General features: G+C 45.2%; 1 protein-coding gene across 1 annotated transcript; it reads left to right on the top strand.

Annotated features, from left to right (window-relative positions):
• The first annotated feature begins 1,328 nt into the window (after positions 1-1,328).
• On the top strand, positions 1,329-22,465 carry LOC106576424 (myotrophin). The gene is made up of 5 exons (XM_014153604.2): positions 1,329-1,615; positions 1,734-1,834; positions 10,049-10,162; positions 13,279-13,362; positions 21,182-22,465. The coding sequence occupies exons 2-5, from the start codon at positions 1,766-1,768 to the stop codon at positions 21,266-21,268; spliced, it is 354 nt and encodes a 117-aa protein (XP_014009079.1). The 5' UTR covers positions 1,329-1,615; positions 1,734-1,765; the 3' UTR covers positions 21,269-22,465.
• Positions 22,466-24,177: the final 1,712 nt, after the last annotated feature.

Below are 24,177 nucleotides of genomic sequence, written 5' to 3'. Positions count from 1 at the left end.
TGTTCCTCTCCTGTCTTCCACCCAGAAGGAGTGGACACTCTGGGTCACGCGCCTCGTTGCTCCTGAGTGGCGCAGCGGTCTAAGGCACTGCATCTCAAGTGCTAGAGGCGTCACTACAGACCCTGGTTCGAATCCAGGCTGTATCACAAGTGGCCGTGATTGAGAGTCCCGTAGGACTGCGCACAATTGGCCCAGCATCGTCTGGGTTAGGGTTTGGCCAGGGTAGGGTAGGCCGTCATTGTAAATAAGGACTTGTTCTTAACTGACTTAATAAATAAAAGGATAAGAGCTGTGTCTAGCTATGCTCTCCAGAGCAGAGCACCACTGAAGTCAGGGGGGGCGGCAGGTAACCTAGTGGTTAGAGCGTTGGGCCAGTAACTGAAAGATTGCTTGTTCGTATCCCCGAGCTGACAAGGTAAAAATCTGTCCTTCTGCCCCTGATCAAGGCAGTCAATCCACTGTCCCTAGGCCATCATTGTTAATAAGAATGTGTTCTTAACTGACTTGCCAAGTTAAATAAAGGAAAAAAATTATTAAAAAATCAGTGATTACTAAGGTGGCTTTGAGTGTGGAGATGGATCAACTGAAGTTGAAGATCCCTGGTATCTGTGATGCATGCCATTTGGTGAGACTGAGGAGACCCTGTCTATCCTTGATATTGTGTTTGCCTGATAAAGTCATGCTTGGATATGTTAGTTATTCCATGAGAGCGTTTGTGGGTGTCAAGGATATGGTCACGTTGCAGCAGTGTGTGGGAGGGACATTCTGAGGTGTGGGAAGTGTACATGGGACAAAGGAAAGTGTAGTTTCAGAGGAAAAAGTAGTGTGTTGCAATGTTGGGGGAGTCTATGTTGCTGGGGATCATGTGCATGTGAAACAGGTTGAGGTTCTAAGGGTTTGAGCAGTGACATATGCTGAGGCAGTGAGGAAAGTAGAGGAAAGTAGAGGATGATGGGCAAAGGTTAAGGGATCATGAGGGAATACCAGTAAGTAGTAGGGCAGGAATGAGTGTCCTGAAACAGTTTGTGTTTTAGCAAGGTTGGTTTCTTGGCGTTCATAGCTATGGTAATTAACTGTACAGCACAGATGAAAAGGAACGGAAGTCGCAGAAGATAAAGTAGTAGCAGCAGCAGAAAAGTGATTGGGAGTGAAAGATTTTACGGCAGAATAGTTACAGGAGATATTGAAAGGATTCCTGTCCTCCCAAGCTAGTGGCCAGGAGTAGGAACTGTTAGAGAAAAGTAGTGGGTCGGGGGTCGTCGCTAGTTACCACAGCCACAAATTCATAAACCCCGCCCATTTCTACAATTGATCTTCTTAAAAAGGGATTTTAAACCTTGAACCTAACCTTAACTACACTGATAACATTATGCCTAACCCTAAGCCTATTTTTTTTTAAGTTCATTGTTTAGATCTAGACAATTTTGACGTTGTGGCTGTGTTATCTAGCGGAAACCGTATTTTCGGGCAAGCAGACTGAAGGTTAACTTCCGGATGTGCGGCATCGGAAACGCTTCACGAGAGAAAGGCGGACCCCTCCTCTACTGTCCTTTTTTTTTAAACTTTATTTTTTAACAATTGCCTGCACTCTAGAAGTACCAGGTGTTCAATTTAGGAAAGTATTTAATTCATGTAACGCTGCAAATTGTATAGACGTCTTTCCCTTTACTACTGAGAGATCTGTCAAGTATTGCTTGCCTTGAGAGAAGTTTGACAGCTGCCTTTTTCAACAGGGAAGCCGCAGTGAACTGTTAAACACAAGAAAATGGGGGATAAAGAATTGATGTGGGCCTTGAAAAATGGAGACCTGGACGAGGTTAAGACCTTAATGAAGGTACGATATACTGTAGATAACGTACTCGCAAATCAGCCTGCTAAGTGTGTTATCTAGCTGACATTAGCTAACTATGTTTTATCTGTATAGCTAGCAAACGTCGTTAGCTAGCCATGGCGTTGCAAGGTTAGCTAGCTAGGTAGCTAACTTTCATAGCTAGCTTAGCATGCATACATTAGCTAACTATCCGTTCACCAAACTATCACCAACTCATTCTAGTTAGCGAGCTAGAAGGTTTGCTTTTACAAACGTTTGTAACAATCGCTAGCTATATTGGGTAGATAGTTTGATAGCTAGCGCTAGCAAAGTAACTTACCATACTATAGATAAATGGCTAGCTAGCTACGTTGCATCCCCACTGCAACAACTTGTTGTAATCTGATTCAATCAGTGTATCGGTGTGTCTGTTTGCTATTGACAATTTTATTTCTGCAGACAAGCGCATATATATATATATATGGTAAAGTACCTAGCTAACGTTAACTACTTATTTAGTTAGATAATTGGCTCCTGCTTGAGAATCAGTTATGGTTGGTTTTAGCAAGCAGTCTGTAACTAGCTATAGCCAGATCCACTGGTCCGTGTTGTTGTGACAGCTAGTTGGTGTGAAGTGTGCCGGTGTCTCAGAGCTTTGTTGCAAGGCAGATCTATCTAGATGGCTAGATTGCTAACGTTAGAGAGATGGCTAGCTAACTTCATGGTGTTGAAAACATTAAGCCTCCATACTGAGGCTCACTATTTTCAGGCCACACCTATACCATTTTAGAGCACTGACACATTAGCTATTGGTCTGTAAACTGGTCGTCTTTAGTCACTAACTTATTTTGGTCCAATTCTAGACATGAAATAGGCTCTGAAACTTCAATGAATCATATTTGAATTACACTTCAATGGTGGCAGTCGTTTTGTAGGCGTCTCCTTGAAATAGAATGGCTGTGTACCTAGGGTCGTTGGTCTGTTGGAAGGTGAACCTTTTCCCCAGTGTGAGGTCCTGAGTGCTCTGGAGCAGGTTTTCATCAAGGATCTCTCTGTACTTTGCTCCGTTCGTCTTTGCCTCAATCCTGACTAGTCTCCCAGTCCCTGCCGCTGAAAAACATCACCACAACATGATGATGATGCTGCTGCTGCTGCCACCACCATGGTTCACTGTCGGGATGGTGCCAGGCTTCCTCCAGACGCGACGCTTGGCATTCAGACCAAAGAGTACAATGTTGGTTTCATCAGACCAGAATCTTGTTTCTGAGGGTCCTTTAGGGCTGCCATGTGCCTTTGTTTTACTGAGGAGTGGCTTCTGTCTGACCACTACCATAAAGCCCTGATTGGTGAAGTGCTGCAGAGATGGTTGTCCTTCTGGAAGGTTCTCCCATTTCCACAGAGGAACTCTGGAGCTCTGAGTGACCATTGCTCTAGGAAGAGTCTTGGTGGTTTTTAACTTCTTCCATTTCAAGAATGGAGGCCACTGTGTTCTTGAGGACCTTCAATGCTGCAGAAATGTTTTGGTACCCTTCCCCAGATCTTTGCCTCGACACCATCCCTCTACTGACCATTCCTTCGACCTCATTGCTTGGTTTTTGCTCAGACGTGCACTGTCAACTGTGACACCTTAGACAGGTGTGTGCCTTTCCAAATCATGTCCAATCAATAGAAAATGGATGCACTTCAGCTCAATTTCGAGTCTCATAGCAAAGGGTCTTAATACATATGTAAATAAGGTATTAGTATTTTTTTTATTTTAATACAGTTGCAAACATTTCTAACCCTATTTTCGCTTTGTCATTATGGGGTATTAAGTGTAGATTGATTGGGGGGGATAATTTAATTCAATTTAGAATTATGCTGTAATGTATCAAAAGGGGAAAGGGTCTGAATACTTCTTTAAAAATGCACAGTACATAAGGTGTCTAAGCATTGGATGTTTCAGTAAAATACCTGAAAATAATACTGAAACACGGTTTGAGGTTTAGCCAGTAATGGTGTAGGTTGAACACCTTTAAAATCACTGTGGGCTAACTTGTTGAAAGCCTAACCACACTGAATGGTTATGCCTGTAGAGCTCCTGTGTGAAAGCAACATGTCTTTTTATGCATTTTGTCTATCTCCTAGCCTACTGTCTAAACAATCAGACCTCTATTCTTTATAGCTAATCAACTGATACAGACACTTAGGTTGGAGTCATTAAAACACATTTTTCAACCACTGCACAAATTTCTTGTTAAACAAACTATAGTTTTGGCAAGTCGGTTAGGACATCTACTTTGTGCATGACACAAGTCATTTTCCCAACAATTGTTTACAGACAGATTATTTCACTTATAATTCACTGTCACAATTCCAGTGGGTCAGAAGTTTACATGCACTAAGTTGACTGTGCCTTTTAAACAGCTTGGAAAGTTTCAGATGTCATGGCTTTAGAAGCTTCTGATAGGCTATTTGACGTCAATTGGTGTACCTGTGGATGTATTTCAAGGCCTACCTTCAAACTCAGTGCCTCTTTGCTTGACATCATGGGAAAATCAAAAGAAATCAGCCAAGACCCCAGGAAAAAGAATTGTATACCTCCACAAGTCTGGTTCGTCCTTGGGAGCAATTTCCAAACGCCTGAAGGTACCACGTTCATCTTTACAAACAATAGTATGCAAGTATAAACACCATGGGACCACGGAGCTGTCATAACGCTCAGGAAGGAGACGTGTTCTGTCTCCTAGAGATGAACGTGCAAATCAATCCCAGAACAACAGCAAAGGATCTTGTGAAGATGCTGGAGAAAAGCGGTACAAAAGTATATATATCCGCAGTAAAACGAGTCCTATATCGACATAACCTGAAAGGCCGCTCAGCAAGGAAGAAGCCACTGCTCCAAAGCTGCCATTAAAAAAAGCCAGACTACGGTTTGCAACTGCACATGGGGACAAAGATCGTACTTTTTGGAGAAATGTCCTCTGGTCTGATGGAACAAAAATAGAACTGTTTGGCCATAATGACCATCCTAATGTTTGGAGGAAAAAGGGGGAAGCTTGCAAGCTGAAGAAAACCATCCCAACCGTGAAGCACGGGGGTGGCAGCATCATGTTGTGGGGGTGCTTTGCTGCAGGAGGGACTGGTGCACTTCACAAAATGGATGGCATCATGAGGAAGTTAAAGCTTGGTCGCAAATGGGTCTTCCAAATGGACAATGACCCCAAGCATACTTCCAAAGTTGTGGCAAAATGGCTTAAGGATAACAAAATCAAGGTATTGGAGTGGCCATGTAAACCCAGCCCAATGATCCCAGATTTCCATCCTATTGCAATTTAATTGTAATGTTTCAGATATGGGCCATTCAATTGCAGAGATGGGTTTTTCCGCCATTGCCAAAGATTATTCAAAAGCAGGCAGCTCCTAGACACTTCATACTGTACATGTGGATTAGAGGTCGACCGATTATGATTTTTCAACGCTGATACTGATTATTGGAGGACCAGAGAGAACCGATACAGATTAATCGGTTAAAAAAAAAATGATAATGACAATTTCAACAATACTGAATGAACACTTATTTTAACTGAATATAATACATCAATAAAATCAATTTAGCCTCAAATAAATAATGAAACATGTTCAATTTGGTTTAAATAATGCAAAAACTAAGTGTTGGAGAAGAAAGTAAAAGTGCAATATGTGCCATGTAAGAAAGCTAACGTTTAAGTGCCTTGCTCAGAACATGAGAACATATGAAAGCTGGTGGTTCCTTTTAACACGAGTCTTCAATATTCCCAGGTAAGATGGTTATAGGACTATTTCTCTCTATACGACTTGTATTTCATATACGTTTGACTATTGGATGTTCTTATAGGCACTTTAGTATTGCCAGTGTAACAGTATAGCTTCCGTCCCTCTCCTCGCTCCTACCTGGGCTCGAACCAGGAACACATCGACAACAGCCACCCTCGAAGCAGCGTTGCCCATGCAGAGCAAGGGGAAAAACTACTCCAAGTCTCGGAGCGAGTGACTTTTGAAACGCTATTAGCGCGCACCCGGCTAACTAGCTAGCCATTTCACATCGGTTACACCAGCCTAATTTTGGGAGTTGACAGGCTTAAAGTCATAAACAGCGCAATGCATTGCGAAGGGCTGCTGGCAAAACGCTCGAAAGTGCTATTTTGAATGAATGCTTACGAGCCTGCTGCTGCCAACCACTGCTCAGTCAGACTGCTCTATCAAATCATAGACTTAATTATAACATAATACACAAACAGGAGCCTTAGGTCATTAACGTAGTTTCCGGATTCGACCATCTTCTCGAAAACAAAACGTTATTCCTGTTACGTTGCACAACCTTCAATGTTATGTCATAATTCCGTAAAATTCTAGCAAATTAGTTCGCAACGAGCCAGGTGGCCCAAGATGCTGCATATACCCTGACTGCGTGCAATGAACGCAAAATGACACAATTTCACCTGGTTAATATTGCCTGCTAACCTGGATTTCTTTTAGCTAAATATGCAGGTTTAAAAATATATACTTCTGTGTATTGATTTTAAGAAAGGCATTGATGTTTATGGTTAGGTACAGTCGTGCAACGATTGTGCTTTTTTTCGCAAATGCGCTTTTTGTTAAATCATCCCCCATTTGGCGAAGTCGGCTGTCTTTGTTAGGAAGAAAGTCTTCACAGTTCGCAACGAGCCAGGTGGCCCAAACTGCTGCATATACCCTGACTCTGTTTGCAAGAGAAGTGACACATTTTCCCTAGTTAAAAGAAATTCATGTTAGCAGGCAATATTAACTAAATATGCAGGTTTAAAAATATATACTTGTGTATTGATTTTAAGAAAGGCATTGATGTTTATGGTTGGAGCAGTGTGTACCTAAGCGCTTATTTACAACGCAGGACAGGCTAGATAAACTAGTAATATCATCAACCATGTGTAGTTAACTAGTGATTATGATTGTTTTTTTTTTATAAGAAGTGTATTGCTAGCTAGCAACTTACCTTGGCTTCTTACTGCATTCGCGTAACAGGCAGGCTCCTCATGGAGTGCAATGTAAAGCAGGTGGTTAGAGCGTTGGACTAGTTAACCGTAAGGTTGCAAGATTGAATCCCTGAGCTGACAAGGTACAAATCTGTCGTTCTGCCCCTGAACACGGCAGTTAACCCACCGTTCCTAGGCCGTCATTGAAAATAAGAATGTGTTCATAACTGACTTGCCTAGTTAAATAGTCAAAAAATATATACATTAAATTAAAAAAAATCGGCGTGCAAAAATACCGATTTCCGATTGTTATGAAAACCTGAAATCGGCCCTAATTAATCGGCCATTGCGATTTTAATCGGTCGACCTCTAATGTGGATATTAGACTGTGATCCACTGTGGTTTCCCTTATCCCTCAACCCTAAAGAAACCATTTAAATTGGCCCCATGTCACCCAGCTCCTGGAGGTAATATTTGAAAACTATTAGAACGGGGATGAGATTCCATCATGCCTAATGGATTCACTTGGATTGGTTGTAAAATGAAGGAGTGGAATCTATTTCCCACTGTTTTCCTTGACCTTCAGGGGAATTATGATACAGGGGAGCATGCCAGAGGCAGACCAGTGGGGCTCTGTGGGTGATTGGTGCATATACAGCCAGTCATACAGCTAGTGACGAGAGCAGTTTGCCTACACATCACTGTCGGAAAGCAGTTATGTTTGTCATATGTATTCATTAACTCAGGAAAAAAAAACGTCCCTTTTTCAGGACCTTGTCTTTCAAAGATAATTCGTAAAAAATCTAAATATCTTCATTGTTTAAACACTGTTTCCCATTGCGTGTTCAATGAACCATAAACAATTAATGAACATGCTCCTGTGGAACGGTCTTTAAGACACTAACAGCTTACAGGCGGTAGGCAATTAAGGTCACAAATATGTTAACTTAGGCTTCTTTAGTGTCCTTTCTACTGACTCTAAAAAACACCAAAAGAAATATGCCCAAGGTCCGTGCTCATCTGCGTGAACGTGCCTTAGGCATGCTGCGAGGAGGCATGAGGACCGCAGATGTGGCCAGGGCAATAAATTGCAATGTCCGTACTTTGAGACGCCCAAGACAGCGCTACAGGGAGACCGGACGGACAGCTGATCGTCCTATCCAGTGGCAGACCACGTGTAACAACACCTGCACAGGATCGGTACATCTGAACATCACACCTGTGGGACAGGTACAGGATGGCAACAACTGCCCGAGTTAAACCAGGAACTCACAATCCCTCCATCAGTGCGCAGACTGTCCGCAATAAGCTAAGAGAGGCTGGGCTGAGGGCTTGTAGGCCTGTTGTAAGGCAGGTCCTCACCAGACATCACCGGCAACAACGTGGCCAATGGGCACAAACCCACCGTTGCTGGACCAGACAAAAAGTGCTCTTCACTGATTCGTGGTTTTGTCTCACCAGGGGTGATGGTCGGATTCGCGTTTATCGTCAAAGGAATGAGTGTTACACCGAGGCCTGTACTCTGGAGCGGGATTGATGTGGAGGGTCCGTCATGGTCTGGGGCAGTCTGTCACAGCATCATCGGACTGAGCTTGTTGTCATTGTAGGCAATCTCAACACTGTGCGTTACAGGGAAGCCACCTTCTCCCTCGTGGTACCCTTCCTGCAGGCTCATCCTGGCATAACCCTCCAGCATGACAATGCCACCAGCCATATTGCTTGTTCTGTGCGTGATTTCCTGCAAGACCGGAATGTCAGTATTCTGCCATGGCCAGCGACGAGCCCGGATCTCAATCCCATTGAGCACGTCTGGGACCTGTTGCATCGGAGGGTGAGGGCGAGGGCTCTAACCAGGCTACATTAGCCTAACTCATGGGAGAGTAGAGAGGAACGTGTAAACTCGGATTACAACACATGGATGGACCATAGGCTACATTTACCTGAGCTATGGAGACCTATCAAGCTTCAGAAATCCAATGAATTGCAGCAAGTGCATCCATTGGATTACTGCTGTCTAGCCTAAGCTTTTGAGAGCAGGTGAGTGGTGCTAGCATTATCCAAAGCCTGTCTAACCTTTTCTGAGCCAGATTGATTATCACACCCGGCCAGCACATCTAAAGACTAGCCCAGACCCCGACTCATCCCCCTGAGCCTCGTTGCCTTAGGGCAGATCCGCGGTAATGGAGTTATGCGGTGACTCAAACAAAAACCATTGATTTAGAAGTTTGACAAACCATACAACTCTATGCACAAGGACTTGCCTACTCTTAACAATTTCCGCTGAACGTTTTACAGGAACTATGCATAAACAAAGTTTGGTAACTGATGGACATATTACTGTAATTCTTTTACCAAACTTTGCATCAAGATTTTTTGTTGTTGGTGTAAATTTATATTTTATTTACTGTGGAAATTGTTTGACGTAGTCATTGTGCATAGAGCTGTATGATTTTGTTAAACTTTGAAATCAATGATTTTAGTTTGGCATACATTTTAAAGTGAAAAATCAGTCTGCTGGTGACTAACACAGAGATGAAGGATAGTCATGCACTCTCAACCCCAGCTCGTGTCTCTCCATCACACTCTTGCTTCCTGTAAAAAGATATCTCTGTCACACAAGCTCAGATTAGGTACTGTTTCATGTTCATGGGTACACCGTAGGTCCTAGCTAATGTATAGGTGACTTATAGAACTGCTTTATGAGAATCCATTTCTGTCCTGTTGCTAGCCAGGTACTATAGAAAATCATTCAAAGCTAACATGGGTTGGTTTTATGCAGCATAGCAGGATGCTTAGCAGGTGAATACATTCCAGTCTTTCCTCAGGCCACATAGCCAGCAAATGAGAAAGGTGCTATGGTTTGACATGGCACTGACAACACTGCCTAGTCTGAGTGACCGGTCTCTGTAATGAGTATTGTCTCTTCAGGACTACCCACCACTCCACACAATGGACTGTGGAGGAGCTATAGAGCCCGTCTTTCCTCTCGCCTGCAGGCTTGACAGTTTGAGGCCTCGCAATACCACAGCAGTGAGACTCTGGGAGGAGGCGTCTTGTGTGGTGTTATTGTGTGATGGTCTCTGTGTGTTTTGAACTGAGGGGGGGGGTTTCTGGCACAAGAAGGGATTTCCATTGTATTAAACACTTACTGTACGGACATGCACACAGTTATGATCCTTTTTTAGCAAGCGGGTGACCAAGTCTTGATGCAGGAGGGGAAGTTGTGTAGGTGATGGTATCTTAACCGTGTGTTATTATTTTTTAGGATGAGGATGTGAACAGGACCCTGGAGGGTGGCAGGAAGCCCCTGCACTATGCTGCTGACTGTGGCCAGGCTGAGATGCTGGAGTTCCTCCTCTCCAAGGGAGCTGATGTCAACGTAAGAGCTGCTAGTGGGAATACTGTTATCAATATAGGCCTACTGCTGTTATATTGTTAGTATTTAACAGCAGTATTCTAATATCAGTCCCTGTTCATTTTATTAGTACTGATATGGAAGAAGGCTGTGGTGGTAGGCCTCTGTCACCGATCTGCTCACGTTAGAGAGATCAGCTATTACTGATGACCAAGGAGGAAGGAATGATGCATTTTCCATTCTGTGTGTTTGCATTAATTTGCTTATTGAATAGACCTAATGGTACCAGAGAGAACAACACTCCCTTATTCTGAATCCACTCCTACAATGCTTCCACTATAGTCAACCACATACTGTAGTAACGACAGAGACGGCAGGTAGTCTAGTGGTTAGAGCGTTGGGCCAGTAACCGAAAGGTTGCTAGATTGAATCCCCGAGCTGACAAGGTAAAAATATGTCGCTCTGCCCCTGAACAAGGTAGTTAACCCACTGTTCCTAGGCCGTCATTGAAAATAAAAATCTGATTACTAAACAACGCAGACTAACATGACTTACAGTGGGGTGGGGAAAGTATTTGATCCCCTGCTGATTTTGTACGTTTTCCGACTGACAAAGAAATGATCAGTCTATAATTTTCATGGTAGGTTTATTTGAACAGTGAGAGACAGAATAACAACAAATATCCTGGAAAAACGCATATCAAAAATGTTATAAATTGATTTGCATTTTAATGAGGGAAATAAGTATTTGACCCCCTCTCAATCAAAGATTTCTGGCTCCCAGGTGTCTTTTATACAGGTAACAAGCTGAGATTAGGAGCACACTCTTAAAGGGAGTGCTCCTAACTGCAGCTTGTTACCTGTAAAAAAGACACCTGTCCACAGAAGCAATCAATCAGATTCCAAACTCTCCACCATGGCCAAGACCAAAGAGCTCTCCAAGGATGTCAGGGACAAGATTGTAGACCTACACAAGGCTGGAATGGGCTACAAGACCATCGCCAAGCAGCTTGGTGAGAAGGTGACACCATTTGGTGCGATTATTCGCAAATGGAAGAAACACAAAACAACTCTCAATATCCCTCGGCCTGGGGCTTCATGCAAGATCTCACCTCGTGGGGTTGCAATGATCATGAGAACTGTGAGGAATCAGCCCAGAACTACACTGGGGGATCTTGTCAATGATCTCAAGGCAGCTGGGACCATGGTCACCAAGAAAACAATTGGTAACACACTACGCCGTGAAGGACTGAAATCCTGCAGCGCACGCAAGGTCCCCCTGCTCAAGAATACATAAACATGCCCGTCTGAAGTTTGCCAATAAACATCTGAATGATTCAGAGGACAACTGGGTGAAAGTGGTGTGGTCAGATGAGACCAAAATGGAGCTCTTTGGCATCAACTCAACTCGCTGTGTTTGGAGGAGGAGGAATGCTGCCTATGACCCCAAGAACACCATCTCCAACGTCAATATGGAGGTGGAAACATTATGCTTTGGGGGTGTTTTTCTGCTAAGGGGACAGGGCAACTTCACCGCATCAAAGGGACGATGGACGGGGCCATGTACCGTCAAATCTTGGGTGTGAACCTCCTTCCCTCAGCCAGGGCATTGAGGATGGGTATTCCAGCATGACAATGACCCAAAACACACGGCCAAGGTAACAAAGGAGTGGCTCAAGAAAAAGCACATTAAGGTCCTGGAGTGGCCTAGCCAGTCTCCAGACCTTAATCCCATAGAAAATCTGTGGAGGGAGCTGAAGGTTCGAGTTGCCAAACGTCAGCCTCGAAACCTTAATGACTTGGAGAAGATCTGCAAAGAGGAGTGGGACAAAATCCCTCCTGAGATGTGTGCAAACCTGGTGGCCAACTACAAGAAACGTCTGACCTCTGTGATTGCCACCAAGTACTAAGTCATGTTTTGCAGAGGGGTCAAATACTTATTTCCCTCATTAGAATGCAAATAATTGTATAACATTTTTGACATGCATTTTTCTAGATTTTTTTGTTATTCTGTCTCTCACTGTTCAAATAAACCCACCATTAAAATTATAGACTGATCATTTCTTTGTCAGTGGGCAAACGTACAAAATCAACAGGGGATCAAATACTTTTTTCCCCCACTGTATCTACTGTAGACTCTGCTAGTGTTCAGACATGTATAGAGTGGTTAAGCTCTATGTTTGGACCAATGGGATTCCTCTTTTTATAAGGGACTTGTCATTCTCCTGACGCCATCTCCCCCATCAATTCCTTCAGAGCAGCAAAGACTAACTGGCCACGTAGTCTGTCAGAACGCTCCCCTGAGCCTCAACCCATTACCTCACTGCAGTGGAGGGAATCGATCTGCTTTTACAATGGGATTGAGTAGAGTGATGGTTGTGGCATTTCCAAGTTAGGGAAGGGGACTATGTTGTACAGTTCTGCGCTAGTATCTTTCTAGGTAGCCTCGGTGTGTAACTATTCTTAATATCATTAGAAATTCTTAACCTTATTTGAAGCTGTACTTTGGTCTCAATCCCCTCAGGCCCTCAATAATGCAACACGAGCCTGAATGTGCTTATGGGTGTCACTGACCCAAGACGTTCTAGTTAGTTTCTCACAGACACGTGTTGACCGTTCAGGCGATACTTGCTAGAACTGGAAGTTCTGACCTTAATGTACCTGTGTGGTTTTGAAGAGCTTGTTAACTAGGCCCAACTCTCACTGCACACAGTCTGTAGAGCCATGTCCTCTCCCAACCTCCCTTATCTGCCTCATTGTCTGATCACCACCACACTTGTCATTCACTCCAACATCCATCAGTCTGGCTGTTACAGACCTTGATTTTTCTAAGTCTTGTATCACTAACACCCCCCCCCCCCCTAGAATGCGTAACTCCCTGTCTCTCTCCCACAGTCCCTTCAGATAAGGGGCCCTAGCCAGGGCTCCTGAAACAGGGAAGATAAATAGTGGCAGAGTGGGTTTCCTTTATTATTCATTGATGTGATAAGGAGAGAAATAAAAGCTCTCCCTCTGAGTTATTTCCTCTGATAACGAGAGTGACGTGATGTGCCCTTGTGTTGGAGGCAGGGACAACTGGTCTGCTGATGTATGGCGCCTGTCCACGCACAAACTCTCTCACTCCCTTTTTCTCACACACAGGCCCCAGACAAACATGGTATCACTCCGCTGCTCTCTGCCACGTACGAGGGTCACCTCACCTGTGTCAAGATCCTGCTAGAAAAGGTAACGCCACACTCGCATGCGCGCACACACGCACCGAGCTGTCTTTACACTCGTCAGTCATTTCTGTGTTCGAACTTCTGTGTGATGTGTAACTGCTGAGCTAACTCCTGTATGACAAAGGACTACAATAAAGGCTGAATGTTCAGTGATTGTCTGGTCCTGCCTGCCCAAACCTTCTGTTCTGTGTGGAGGGAGCTGGAATGTTCCCAGACCTCATCACACAGCACTGCTGCTGTTTGTGTTACTCTTCCACTAGCTAGCTCCACACACACGCCTCTCGCTCAGCTCTGGAACGCTGAGATGATCATCCAGTGGCTGAATGTGACACCTCTGTCCTGGCCGTCACCCACCGCTGTAGTTAGGAGTGGTGGTGCGGTGCCAACACTTTCCCTGGACACCAAGGAGCTGCTTTTACACTCTTGTAATGCTGCCATTTTGGATTCATACAATCAGGTTATGTATTCTTTGAGCGGTGATCTTTGTCGAATTATTAAACACATCTTACTCATAGTACATAGTAGTTACTATCACAGTGCAGTCAGAGAGCAGTGATTTAGACCATATTTGTTTGATGCAGAAGTGTCTACATACAGGACATGATTTGGGCACTGCCTTGTAGAGTAGTCACTCACTGTGTGGTGTTAGTTTACATTCAGCTCACGTTTTCCCAGCTGCTATCTGTTATCCTGGCGTGCCGGCTCAGTGAGGTACCTGTGGTGCAGCCACATAGAAATTACAGATGTCTCAGTTCTCTAATGGTAAGCCCTGTAGAGGCTTGTATCACTTTCCCCTCACTCTCTCCCGCTTTCTCTCACTCTCACTCTCTCTCCCTGCCTCCCCCTGAAACGTGCCAAACTGCTGTGAAATGGATGCAATCCCCCCCCCTCACTCGTAGCTGCACAGCACAAAGGGTAGATGCGCAATATGGACATTTCGTTACCTCGTGAATGTCTTTTTTATGTCCAGGGTCTCTGTATCTGGGGAGCGCCGACATGTCAGTACAATTACAAATTGCTTTCATAAAACGTGTGTCTGTGCATACATACATACATACGCTGAGGCATACACACATGGATTGAGTTCTTGTTTTTGACTGTGAAAATGGAAACCAACAGGCTAATATTTCCACTGGGTAGGGATGTCTTCTCCCAGCCAGGCTAAATGAGGCGGCACCGTGCCACGCTTCTCTGGGAGTTGCGTAGGTGGTCCTCACTCACCCAGTGAGCCAGCGGTTAAGAGACTTACCCGTGACGGGACCGCCAAAACACGCCGCCACTCGCCTGTGTCCAACCTCCAAGCAGCGCCCGTCTTTGCATCCTACGGACATGACCCTCCACGTAAATCACCCGGCACCAACACTACTGGGAGGGGACACAGTCACGATGCATGCAGAGACAGAGATATATGGATGGAACCAGATCACCTCGTAGGGAGGGGATAGTGTGAGCGCCATGCGTCAGCAATTGAAACCCCCTTCAGGCAAATATAAGAATGTGGCGTTTGTCATCAGGCGAAGGCAGGCCCGGGACGCCACCAGCCAAGGGCTCATCAGCAGGGGTTAGGCCCGACGCGGAGTGCGAGGAGATATGAGTCGCCGCTCCACAGCAGCCCGATGGTGGTGCTTCTGGCTGAACTGAGCCATCAGCAGCAGGACTGGAGCTCTGAAGCACTTTCTCTCTGGCTCTCTTTACCCACGCTGTTATTACAAGAGCAACAGCAGGCCAATGCTCGAATGTCTACTCATTGATTCATGTCCGCTCGTTTATTCCGCTTTAAGAAACATTCAGAGGAATCTGATACTGCAATGGTAGTCCACTACTACCAGAATGTATGATTCATGATAACTCAAGTATTCATTCTGGACAAAATGCTTGATAGTCTTGGAAGTGTGCCCCTGAGCTTCATGGGAGCTGACCTCTGACTGCCCCCAGGTGGTTCCTGCATTATCGAAGGCCTGTTAACCCTGTGTTTGACCCTAACCAGCCGGCAGGCTGGGGGAAAGAGTTGCTGACTTGACTACAGGCCAGAGAGACGGCTACCGAACAACACGAGGCTTGTTAATTATGAATCAACACTGAGAAGCCCCCCCCCACACACATGCATTTTACATACACGGTACTTTTTATATAAATCAGTCGCATAACAAAAATACACATAAGCTCTTCAATCCCAACCCTCAGCCACTCTCAGCCCATCCCACCATTCACCATAGACCAGTCTTTAACAGTGGACTGTTGACTTCGACCCTTGGGTCAGGAGTATGATATTGTTCAGCCTTTTCTAGTCTTCTAGCTGCATTAGACCTGGGGTGTATTCAGTGATGTGAAACTTTTCAGAATGAGTAGAGCTGACACAGTTCCTTATTCCATCTGGCAATCTGTTCTATCTACAGAAGAACGTTCTGTAACGTTACATCCTCCTGATCAGGCCCCAGTCTACACTGCTAGGCAAGCCAGGGAAAAGGGATTGTGTATGGGCACCGCAGAGTGAAGAATGTGTCGTGATGGATTTATCACTTGGATGAAGGGTGGGCTGGGTAACAGGAAATGAGTTAGTAGGATTGTGCCGACTACCATTTCCTCCCTGTCTAAATGTAGCCCTCTGCACACCACTATGGGCATGTTGCTAGCTAGGAGGGAGGAGGACTGGGGGAGTGAGACATGCTCGTACTGTGTCGTGGATTCTATTAAGCTTCTCTCAGGACGATGTTTAGTCCCAAAAGCTAACTAGCCAAGATACTTTTTCATGTGCTTGGCAATAGATGCCAGAATTGGGGGTGTGTGTGTGTATATATTATAAATATATATATTAGTACTACTACTGTTTCCAATCTTAGTGGTCCCGTGTAGCTCAGTTGGTAGAGCATGGCGCTTGTGGGTTCAATTCCCACGGGGGACCACAATGAAAATGTATGCACTCACTACTGTAAGTAGCTCTGGATAAAAGCGCCTGGTAAATGTTACAGTACAGCATCCCCCTTACCCTCACTGTTGTCTTGCAGTACATCATCCCCCTTACCCTCACTGTTGTCTTGCAGTACATCATCCCCCTTACCCTCACTGTTGTCTTGCAGTACATCATCCCCCTTACCCTCACTGTTGTCTTGCAGTACATCGTCCCCCTTACCCTCACTGTTGTCTTGCAGTACAGCGTCCCCCCTTACCCTCACTGTTGTCTTGCAGTACAGCGTCCCCCCTTACCCTCACTGTTGTCTTGCAGTACAGCCGTCCCCCCTTACCCTCACTGTTGTCTTGGAGTACAGCGTCCCCCCTTACCCTCACTGTTGTCTTGCAGTACAGCGTCCCCCCTTACCCTCACTGTTGTCTTGCAGTACAGCGTCCGTCCCCCTTACCCTCACTGTTGTCTTGCAGTACAGCGTCCGTCCCCCCTTACCCTCACTGTTGTCTTGCAGTACAGCGTCCGTCTCCCCTTACCCTCACTGTTGTCTTGCAGTACAGCGTCTCCCCCCTTACCCTCACTGTTGTCTTGCAGTACAGCGTCCGTCCCCCCTTACCCTCACTGTTGTCTTGCAGTACAGCGTCTCCCCCCTTACCCTCACTGTTGTCTTGCAGTACAGCGTCCCCCCTTACCCTCACTGTTGTCTTGCAGTACAGCGTCACCCCCCTTACCCTCACTGTTGTCTTGCAGTACAGCGTCTCCCCCCCCTTACCCTCACTGTTGTCTTGCAGTACAGCGTCACCCTCACTGTTGTCTTGCAGTACAGCGTCACCCTCACTGTTGTCTTGCAGTACAGCGTCACCCTCACTGTTGTCTTGCAGTACAGCGTCACCCTCACTGTTGTCTTGCAGTACAGCGTCCCCCCTTACCCTCCTTGTCCTGTTTCAGCCATCAGCACCCTGCTTGTGTTTTGGTCAAACAGCCGTCCTATCTTTTCCCACTTCTTTGAGCACAGTGCAGCCAACAGAAGTCTGTTTCTCCATCCCCATACAGATATCGATCTCTCCTTCTTTCCTCTTCTCCCTCGTTCAAGGCCATGTAAAATATGCCCTGTGAATGGCCCCCAGCCGCTTGACTGACACATTTTCTAACCAATCCTGAGGGGAGGAGGTCTGAGGGCCTGATAGATTATGCATGGGCAGCCTGTCATTTCCACTCAATGGCATAATGAAGACCTAATGGACACCCCGGCCGAGTGGCAGACTTACATAACCCTCTATTACTACTTACTGCACACCACACACACCGTGGTGTTGTTTGGCTCTGTTACTGCAGGATGCTGCGGTCTCTATTTGACTGGGTCACTCTTATTCATTAGGGCGAGCATACATCTCACTTAGTTCAGGCTGTATCACATCCGGCTGTGATTGGGAGTCCCATAGTGCAGCGCACAATTGACCCAGCGTCGTCCGGGGTAGGCCGTCATTTGTAAATTAGAATTTGTTCTTAACTGACTTGCCTAGTTAAAGGTTAAATAAAGAAACTTGTTGCAGCCTCAATCTCTTCCTGGCTGGATGTTTGGACCGTCAGTGTTTACTGGCTACTGTCAGTTCTCCCATTTTAGACTAGCTAATTATTCTAAGTGGAGACCGGTGGATGTCCATGGTAGATAAGATGACAACTGTAGACTTGAGGGAGGAGGAGGCTCACCCCCCCCCCTCTCTCAGTAGAGCCCAGGGAGAGTGAGAAGCCGTGTCTGTGTACGACAACACGAGCTGGTCTTCACTGGACAATACAGCTAGCTAGCTAGCTCCAGTTATATAATGAGAGTCAGGGAATGCTCATTAGATGGTGCTGGAAGGCTCCTGTAGGTAGGTAGCAGCCTTCTCCCAGGCTGTGTTGACTAGGAGTCTTGTTGAGGTGAGCGTCGGGGTGAAGTGGTGCTGTTGTGTAAATGAGGCCTGTGGAGTACTGCTATGTCTGGGCCCTCTGTCCTCCACTGGTACCAGCTGCTAGCTAATGACTTCCCCTGAGCTAGAGAGCCTCCTCTTCCTCCTCGTTCTCTTTGCCGTCAGCCCGCTAGAGCTGAGAACACGATGACCATGGAGAACACCAGGCTTGGTCACAAGATGCCTCACTAACGTACCATCCAACTACAGCTGTTTCGCTCCTTCTTTCACTGCGTGTCTGCAGATTGATGGTTTGTTTAACCATGCTACCACATTTCTTTAGTGATAGTTTGGTCCTGTTATGAATTTTGAAACCCATACAATCTCACTAAGCCAGGTCGTTATTGTGAATTAGAAAAATCGTATTTTTTTTTCTTCACAAAGTTGCATCAGAACAATGTAAACTGTGTTGCTAGATGCAAATAAACTCTTAAATGTAGCCCCCCCCCAATTTAGAGATTCCTATCGAAGAGGGTATCCACCAGTCCTGTTTAATCTCTGTAGCCCATGCCCGCTCCGATGCCCCTTTTGGCAGCACACACACTCAAATAAACAACTTCTCACGAACACACACAATTACCCTCTTTCTCTGACATGCATACATGCATACATACATACACACACATACATACATACACATATTTGACCCAAGTTAAACCATTTAAAGTCAGTCATTTAAAGTCAATGCTAGCAAATACTAATTGAGTGTATGTAAACCTCTGACCCACTGGGAATGTGATGAAAAATGAAAGCTTAAATAATTCTCTCCACTACTATTCTGACATTTCATGTTCTTAAAATAAAGTTGTGATCCTAACTGACCTACGACAGGGAATTTTTACTAGGATTAAATGTCAGGAATACATACACCTTCGCCAAATGCATTTAAACTTCCAACTAATATAGATAGATCTCTATATAGAGATATATCACTCAATTAGTATTTGGTAGCATTGACTTTAAATGGTTTAACTTGGGTCAAATGTTTCGGTAAGCCTTCCACAAGCTTCCCACAATAAGTTGGGTGAATTTTGGCACATTCCTCCTGACAGAGCTGGTGTAACTGAGTTGGGTTTGAAGGCCTCTTTGCTAGCACACGCTTTTTCAGTTCTGCCCACAAATTTTCTATAGGATTGAGGTCAGGGTTTTGTGATGGCCATTCCAAAACCTTGACTTTGTTGTCCGTAAGCCATTTTGCCACAACTTTGGAAGTATGCTTTGGGTCATTATCCATTTGGAAGACCCATTTGTGACCAAGCGTTAACTTCCTGACTGATGTCTTGAGATGTTGCTTCAATATATCCACATCATTTTCCTCCCTCATGATGCCATCTATTTTGAAGTGCACCAGTCCCTCCTGCAGCAAAGCATCCCCACAACATGATGCTGTCACCCCTGTCCTTCATGGTTGGGATGGTGTTCTTCGGCTTGCAAGTCTCCATCTTTTTCCTCGAAACATTAGGATGGTCATTATGGCCAAACAGTTATATTTTTGTTTCATCAGACCAGAGGACATTTCTCCAAAAAGTACGAACTTTGTCCCCATGTGCAGTTGCAAACCATAGTCTGGCTTTTTTTATGGCAGTTTTGGAGCAGTGGCTTCTTCCTTGCTGAGCGGCCTTTCAGGTTATGTCAATATAGGACTCGTTTTACTGTGGATACAGATACTTTTGTACCTGTTTCCTCCATCTTCACAAGGTCCTTTGCTGTTGTTCTGGGATTGATTTGCACTTTTCGCACCAAAGTACGTTCATCTCTGGGAGACAGAACGAGTCTCCTTCCTGAGCGGTATGACGGCTGCGTGGTCCCATGTTTATACTTGCGTACTATTGTTTGTACAGATGAACGTGGTACCTTCAAGCGTTTTGAAATTTCTCCCAAGAATGAATCAGACTTGTGGAGGTCTACAATTATTTTTCTGAGGTCTTGGCTGATTTCTTTAGATTATTTTTCCCATGATGTCACGCAGAGAGGCACTGAGTTTGAAGGTAGGCCTTGAAATGCATTCACAGGTACACCTCCAGTTGACTCAAATGATGTCAAATGATGTCAATTAGCCTATCAGAAGCTTCTAAAGCCATGACATCATTTTCTGGAATTTTCCAAGCTGTTTAAAGGCACAGTAAACTTAGTGTATGTAAACTTCTGACCCAATGGAATTGTGATGCAGTGAAATAATCTGCCTAAACAATTGTTGGAAAAATTCCTAACCAAGTCCTAACCGACTTGCCAAAACTAGTTTGTTAATAATACATTTGTGGAGTAGTTGAAAAATGAGTTTTATTGACTCCAACCTAAGTGTATGTAAGTGTGAACTTCTGACTTCAACTGTGTGTGTATCTCTCACACACACTTTCTGCCTGGCACTCAAAGTGGATCAGGCTTTTCCACTCAATGGTGTGTTCTCTGCACAGGCTCCGTAAGCCCCCGCTAAGAGGCTAAAGTTGGCGAGGCTAAAGTTTTCCATTAAAGTTGTTGGTCTGGTAATGCTCGACCACTCGTCAGTTTTATCCCCTTTGTCCGTTATTTACAGCCCTTGCTGCATTCCATTCACCTTCACTGTCTTGTTCTGAAACGTGTGTGTGTGTGAAACATTGGGTTAGAGGGAATCTGCCAGAGCAGGGCACTGCACAGCTTTGCTCATCTTGAACCTGTAATGAGTAGTAGTTTGGGATGCTAGGTGATTAATCAGTGATTCTGCGCAATGCCTTTGCCGGTCCTTTTGGAATGCACTTGGAGAGGGTGAGAGACTACATAGTCAGAGTGGGTTGAGGGGGACAGGCAGGTTGGCCCACACTCTCACAGAGCATTACTGATGGGCTGAACCTGTGGCCTTTGGTAGAGGGCTAGATGGGGGTGTAGGGTGAACACTGATTCTAACCTTGGCCATTAGTTCGTTTTGAGAGAGTGGGTTCACACTGAGGTTGAGGCCTTGACGCTCCACTCAGATCATAATGTCTCTCTTCCCCCAGGGAGCCGACAAGGAGCGGAAAGGACCGGACGGCCAGAGCGCCTTCGAAGCCGCCGAGACCGACGCCATCAAGGCTCTCCTCAAGTGAGACGGGAGCCTAGAAGGGACGGACAGGCGGATGCAGCAGTGGTCCCCCAGACAGACAAGATGGACACACCCCTTCCCCCGACCTCTGTCTTTAGCACTGCTTTGTCTGTTTGTGTTTTTTGGTTTTCCCTTTTATTTTTTAAGTTGTAGGGATTTTCTCTTGCCTCTTCAGTAGCCATTGAATGGATGGACTTGTCAATCATGTCTCCCTTAGGGACCAAACACTGAGGGGAAAAGCACCCAGACTTGGACCTTCCCTGAACACACAAGGATGCAATGTAAAAATGAATAGAGCTTAGCGCTTAAATATGATCGCTCTCAAGTCCTGTGTGCACTCCTTTCACAAAGATATTGGCAGAAAATAATGGAGACGTTCAATTTTGTGGCCCGTTTTCAATATTGTAAGACCACTTGGTTCTATTCATCTTCCTGACATCAGTTGTGCTAGATGGAGAACGCTTGTAAAGATATTCTATTAGCCCAGTAAGATGGCCTCCTCTTTCCCCTGGCTGTGTACTGTAGCTCTTCTCTGTAGACCTGACTGGCTAACTGTTCAGTGCTTCAACTAGGGGTTTTGTACTGTATGACAGGGTCGGTCCTGTTCAGGCCGCTAATAATATTGGTTACACACTCTATGTAACCCTCTACTGATAACATATCACACTAAACATTATTGACCAAGGTTACTCTAATGTATAATAGCGTAAATACCCCCTTGACCAATCACCATGTTGGCATTACAAAATGTATGTAAAAAAATATTGATTAATCTGTTACTTATTAAAACATTGCTGTGTAGTGATGGCATTATGTCAACATTGACCATTATGCAATTTAGAATTGCATAATATTTTTCCCTTTGAGTGAGTTTTGAACATGTTCTGGTCTGCAATCCTTTGTTGCCGCGGTCTGTTTTCTATTAGATGAATGGGTGGGTGGCCTCCGAACAGGGATATACAGGGGTTTAGGGTTCAAACTGTGGATCGGGGAAATGATCGTCCTCTCGCTCTCTGGGTTTGATTAACCTGCCAGCTCTGCTGCATGTCAGAACTGCTTCTACTGCTACGCTCTCCAAAATGGCTGCCTTCCTCTTTTGGTTGCTTTCAAATAATTACAATGCAATGTAAACAAAAATGCTTTCTCTCTGGCATCGTTGTGAGGAATGCTGTAAAAACTGAAATAAAAAATCTTAAAATTATTCTCTTCGTGTGGTAATCCATTGATTTTTGTTTTCTGCTGGTATTGTCAACTTTTCAGTCAGTCTTACAAATAGAAAAACACTCATTGACTCTGCTCTTAGAACGGACACTTCTGAGCGGTACACACACTTAACTGTAATCTATATTAGTTCCTTTGTATACACGTCCGTGCACACACTTACTTGCGAGACTGCGATCCATACTAGATGCCCTCCATCTTAATGACTTGAGTATTGCTTGTCTTTGTCAAACTGTCAGCAGCAGAAAAGCCCTCCTCCAGCTGTGTCTGAGCCTGGAGCGCAGTGTGTTGTCCTGAATGAATAACAAGCAGCAGCTATTGATTCCTCATTATACTGTCTGGGCTCTCTGAGTGGTGAGATTGTCTCTGGCAGGGAAAAAAATTACTTGCTCATATTGTTCACTGACTACTGCCTCTTTAGAGTGTCCCTGGTCCCAGGTGAACTAGCTAGCTCTCCCCGTGCGTAATACCCTTCTCTGCTTAGTTGATGACCAGTACCTAGCCCGTTGCCTCCCATTGGGTAAAGGACCAATGGAACACTGTATCCAAGGGCTGCTGCTCTCTCCAGTCTATAGGATGACGTTAGAAAATAAAGGCTGAGGTTTGACATCTTGGCATTTTGATTTTCCCTTCGTTGGTGTATTTTTGTTCATATCCTTCGGCTTCTCAATAGAAATCAGGCCGTGTTCATGAGCTTGACCTGAACGAAGTCTCCCTTTTCAACTCCGATAGGCCTGCGTCTTTCAGGAGGTGAATGAGGGATCTTGATAGTATGACCATTGCGTTGCTTCCCTGACGCTTGTAGACATGGGTCACCTACCAGGCACATTGCTCTGTACAGAGGAGAGCATGACATCAGTCTGAAACATACAACAATGTGCTGTGATTGGGCAGGTCCCAGGTCTTTTTCATATTTCACTAAATGACGCATGGCTTAATGAAGAGCCAGCTCTGTACGGTCTGAGATCATAATCCGCTTTCTTCATCCTTACACATTGCATGTTATGTTCTGTTATGCTCCCTGACCGTCAATGGAATACCGTGGACCAGCTCGGGGAACCCATCCTGGCCCATTGGCCATCCCTTGACACACACCCCATCTAAAACAATGGTCTTATTGAAAAGAGCTGCACACTGGAACAGTGCTAATGTACATGTTTGTGAAGTATATTGAGTATGGCTGAAGTGGGCGGGCTGGCTGGTGTCCAATGGTGTTTCTGTTATAGAAGTGGGCAGGCTGGCTGGTGTCCAATGGTGTTTCTGTTATAGAAGGGGGCGGGCTGGCTGGTGTCCAATGGTGCTTCTGTTATAGAAGTGGGTGGGCTGGCTGATATCCAATGGTGCTTCTGTTATAGAAGGGGGCGGGCTGGCTGATATCCAATGGTGCTTCTGTTATAGAAGTGGGCGGGCTGGCTGATATCCAATGGTGCTTCTGTTATAGAAGTGGGTGGGCTGGCTGATATCCAATGGTGCTTCTGTTATAGAAGTGGGTGGGCTGGCTGATATCCAATGGTGCTTCTGTTATAGAAGTGGGCGGGCTGGCTGATATCCAATGGTGCTTCTGTTATAGAAGTGGGCGGGCTGGCTGATATCCAATGGTGCTTCTGTTATAGAAGTGGGTGGGCTGGCTGATATCCAATGGTGCTTCTGTTATAGAAGGGGGCGGGCTGGCTGATATCCAATGGTGCTTCT

This window comes from Salmo salar, chromosome ssa17, assembly GCF_905237065.1.
Source record: "Salmo salar chromosome ssa17, Ssal_v3.1, whole genome shotgun sequence".
NCBI lineage: Eukaryota > Metazoa > Chordata > Actinopteri > Salmoniformes > Salmonidae > Salmo > Salmo salar.
Note: the sequence above shows the minus strand (reverse complement) of the source record. Positions and strands in the feature narration are given on the sequence as shown.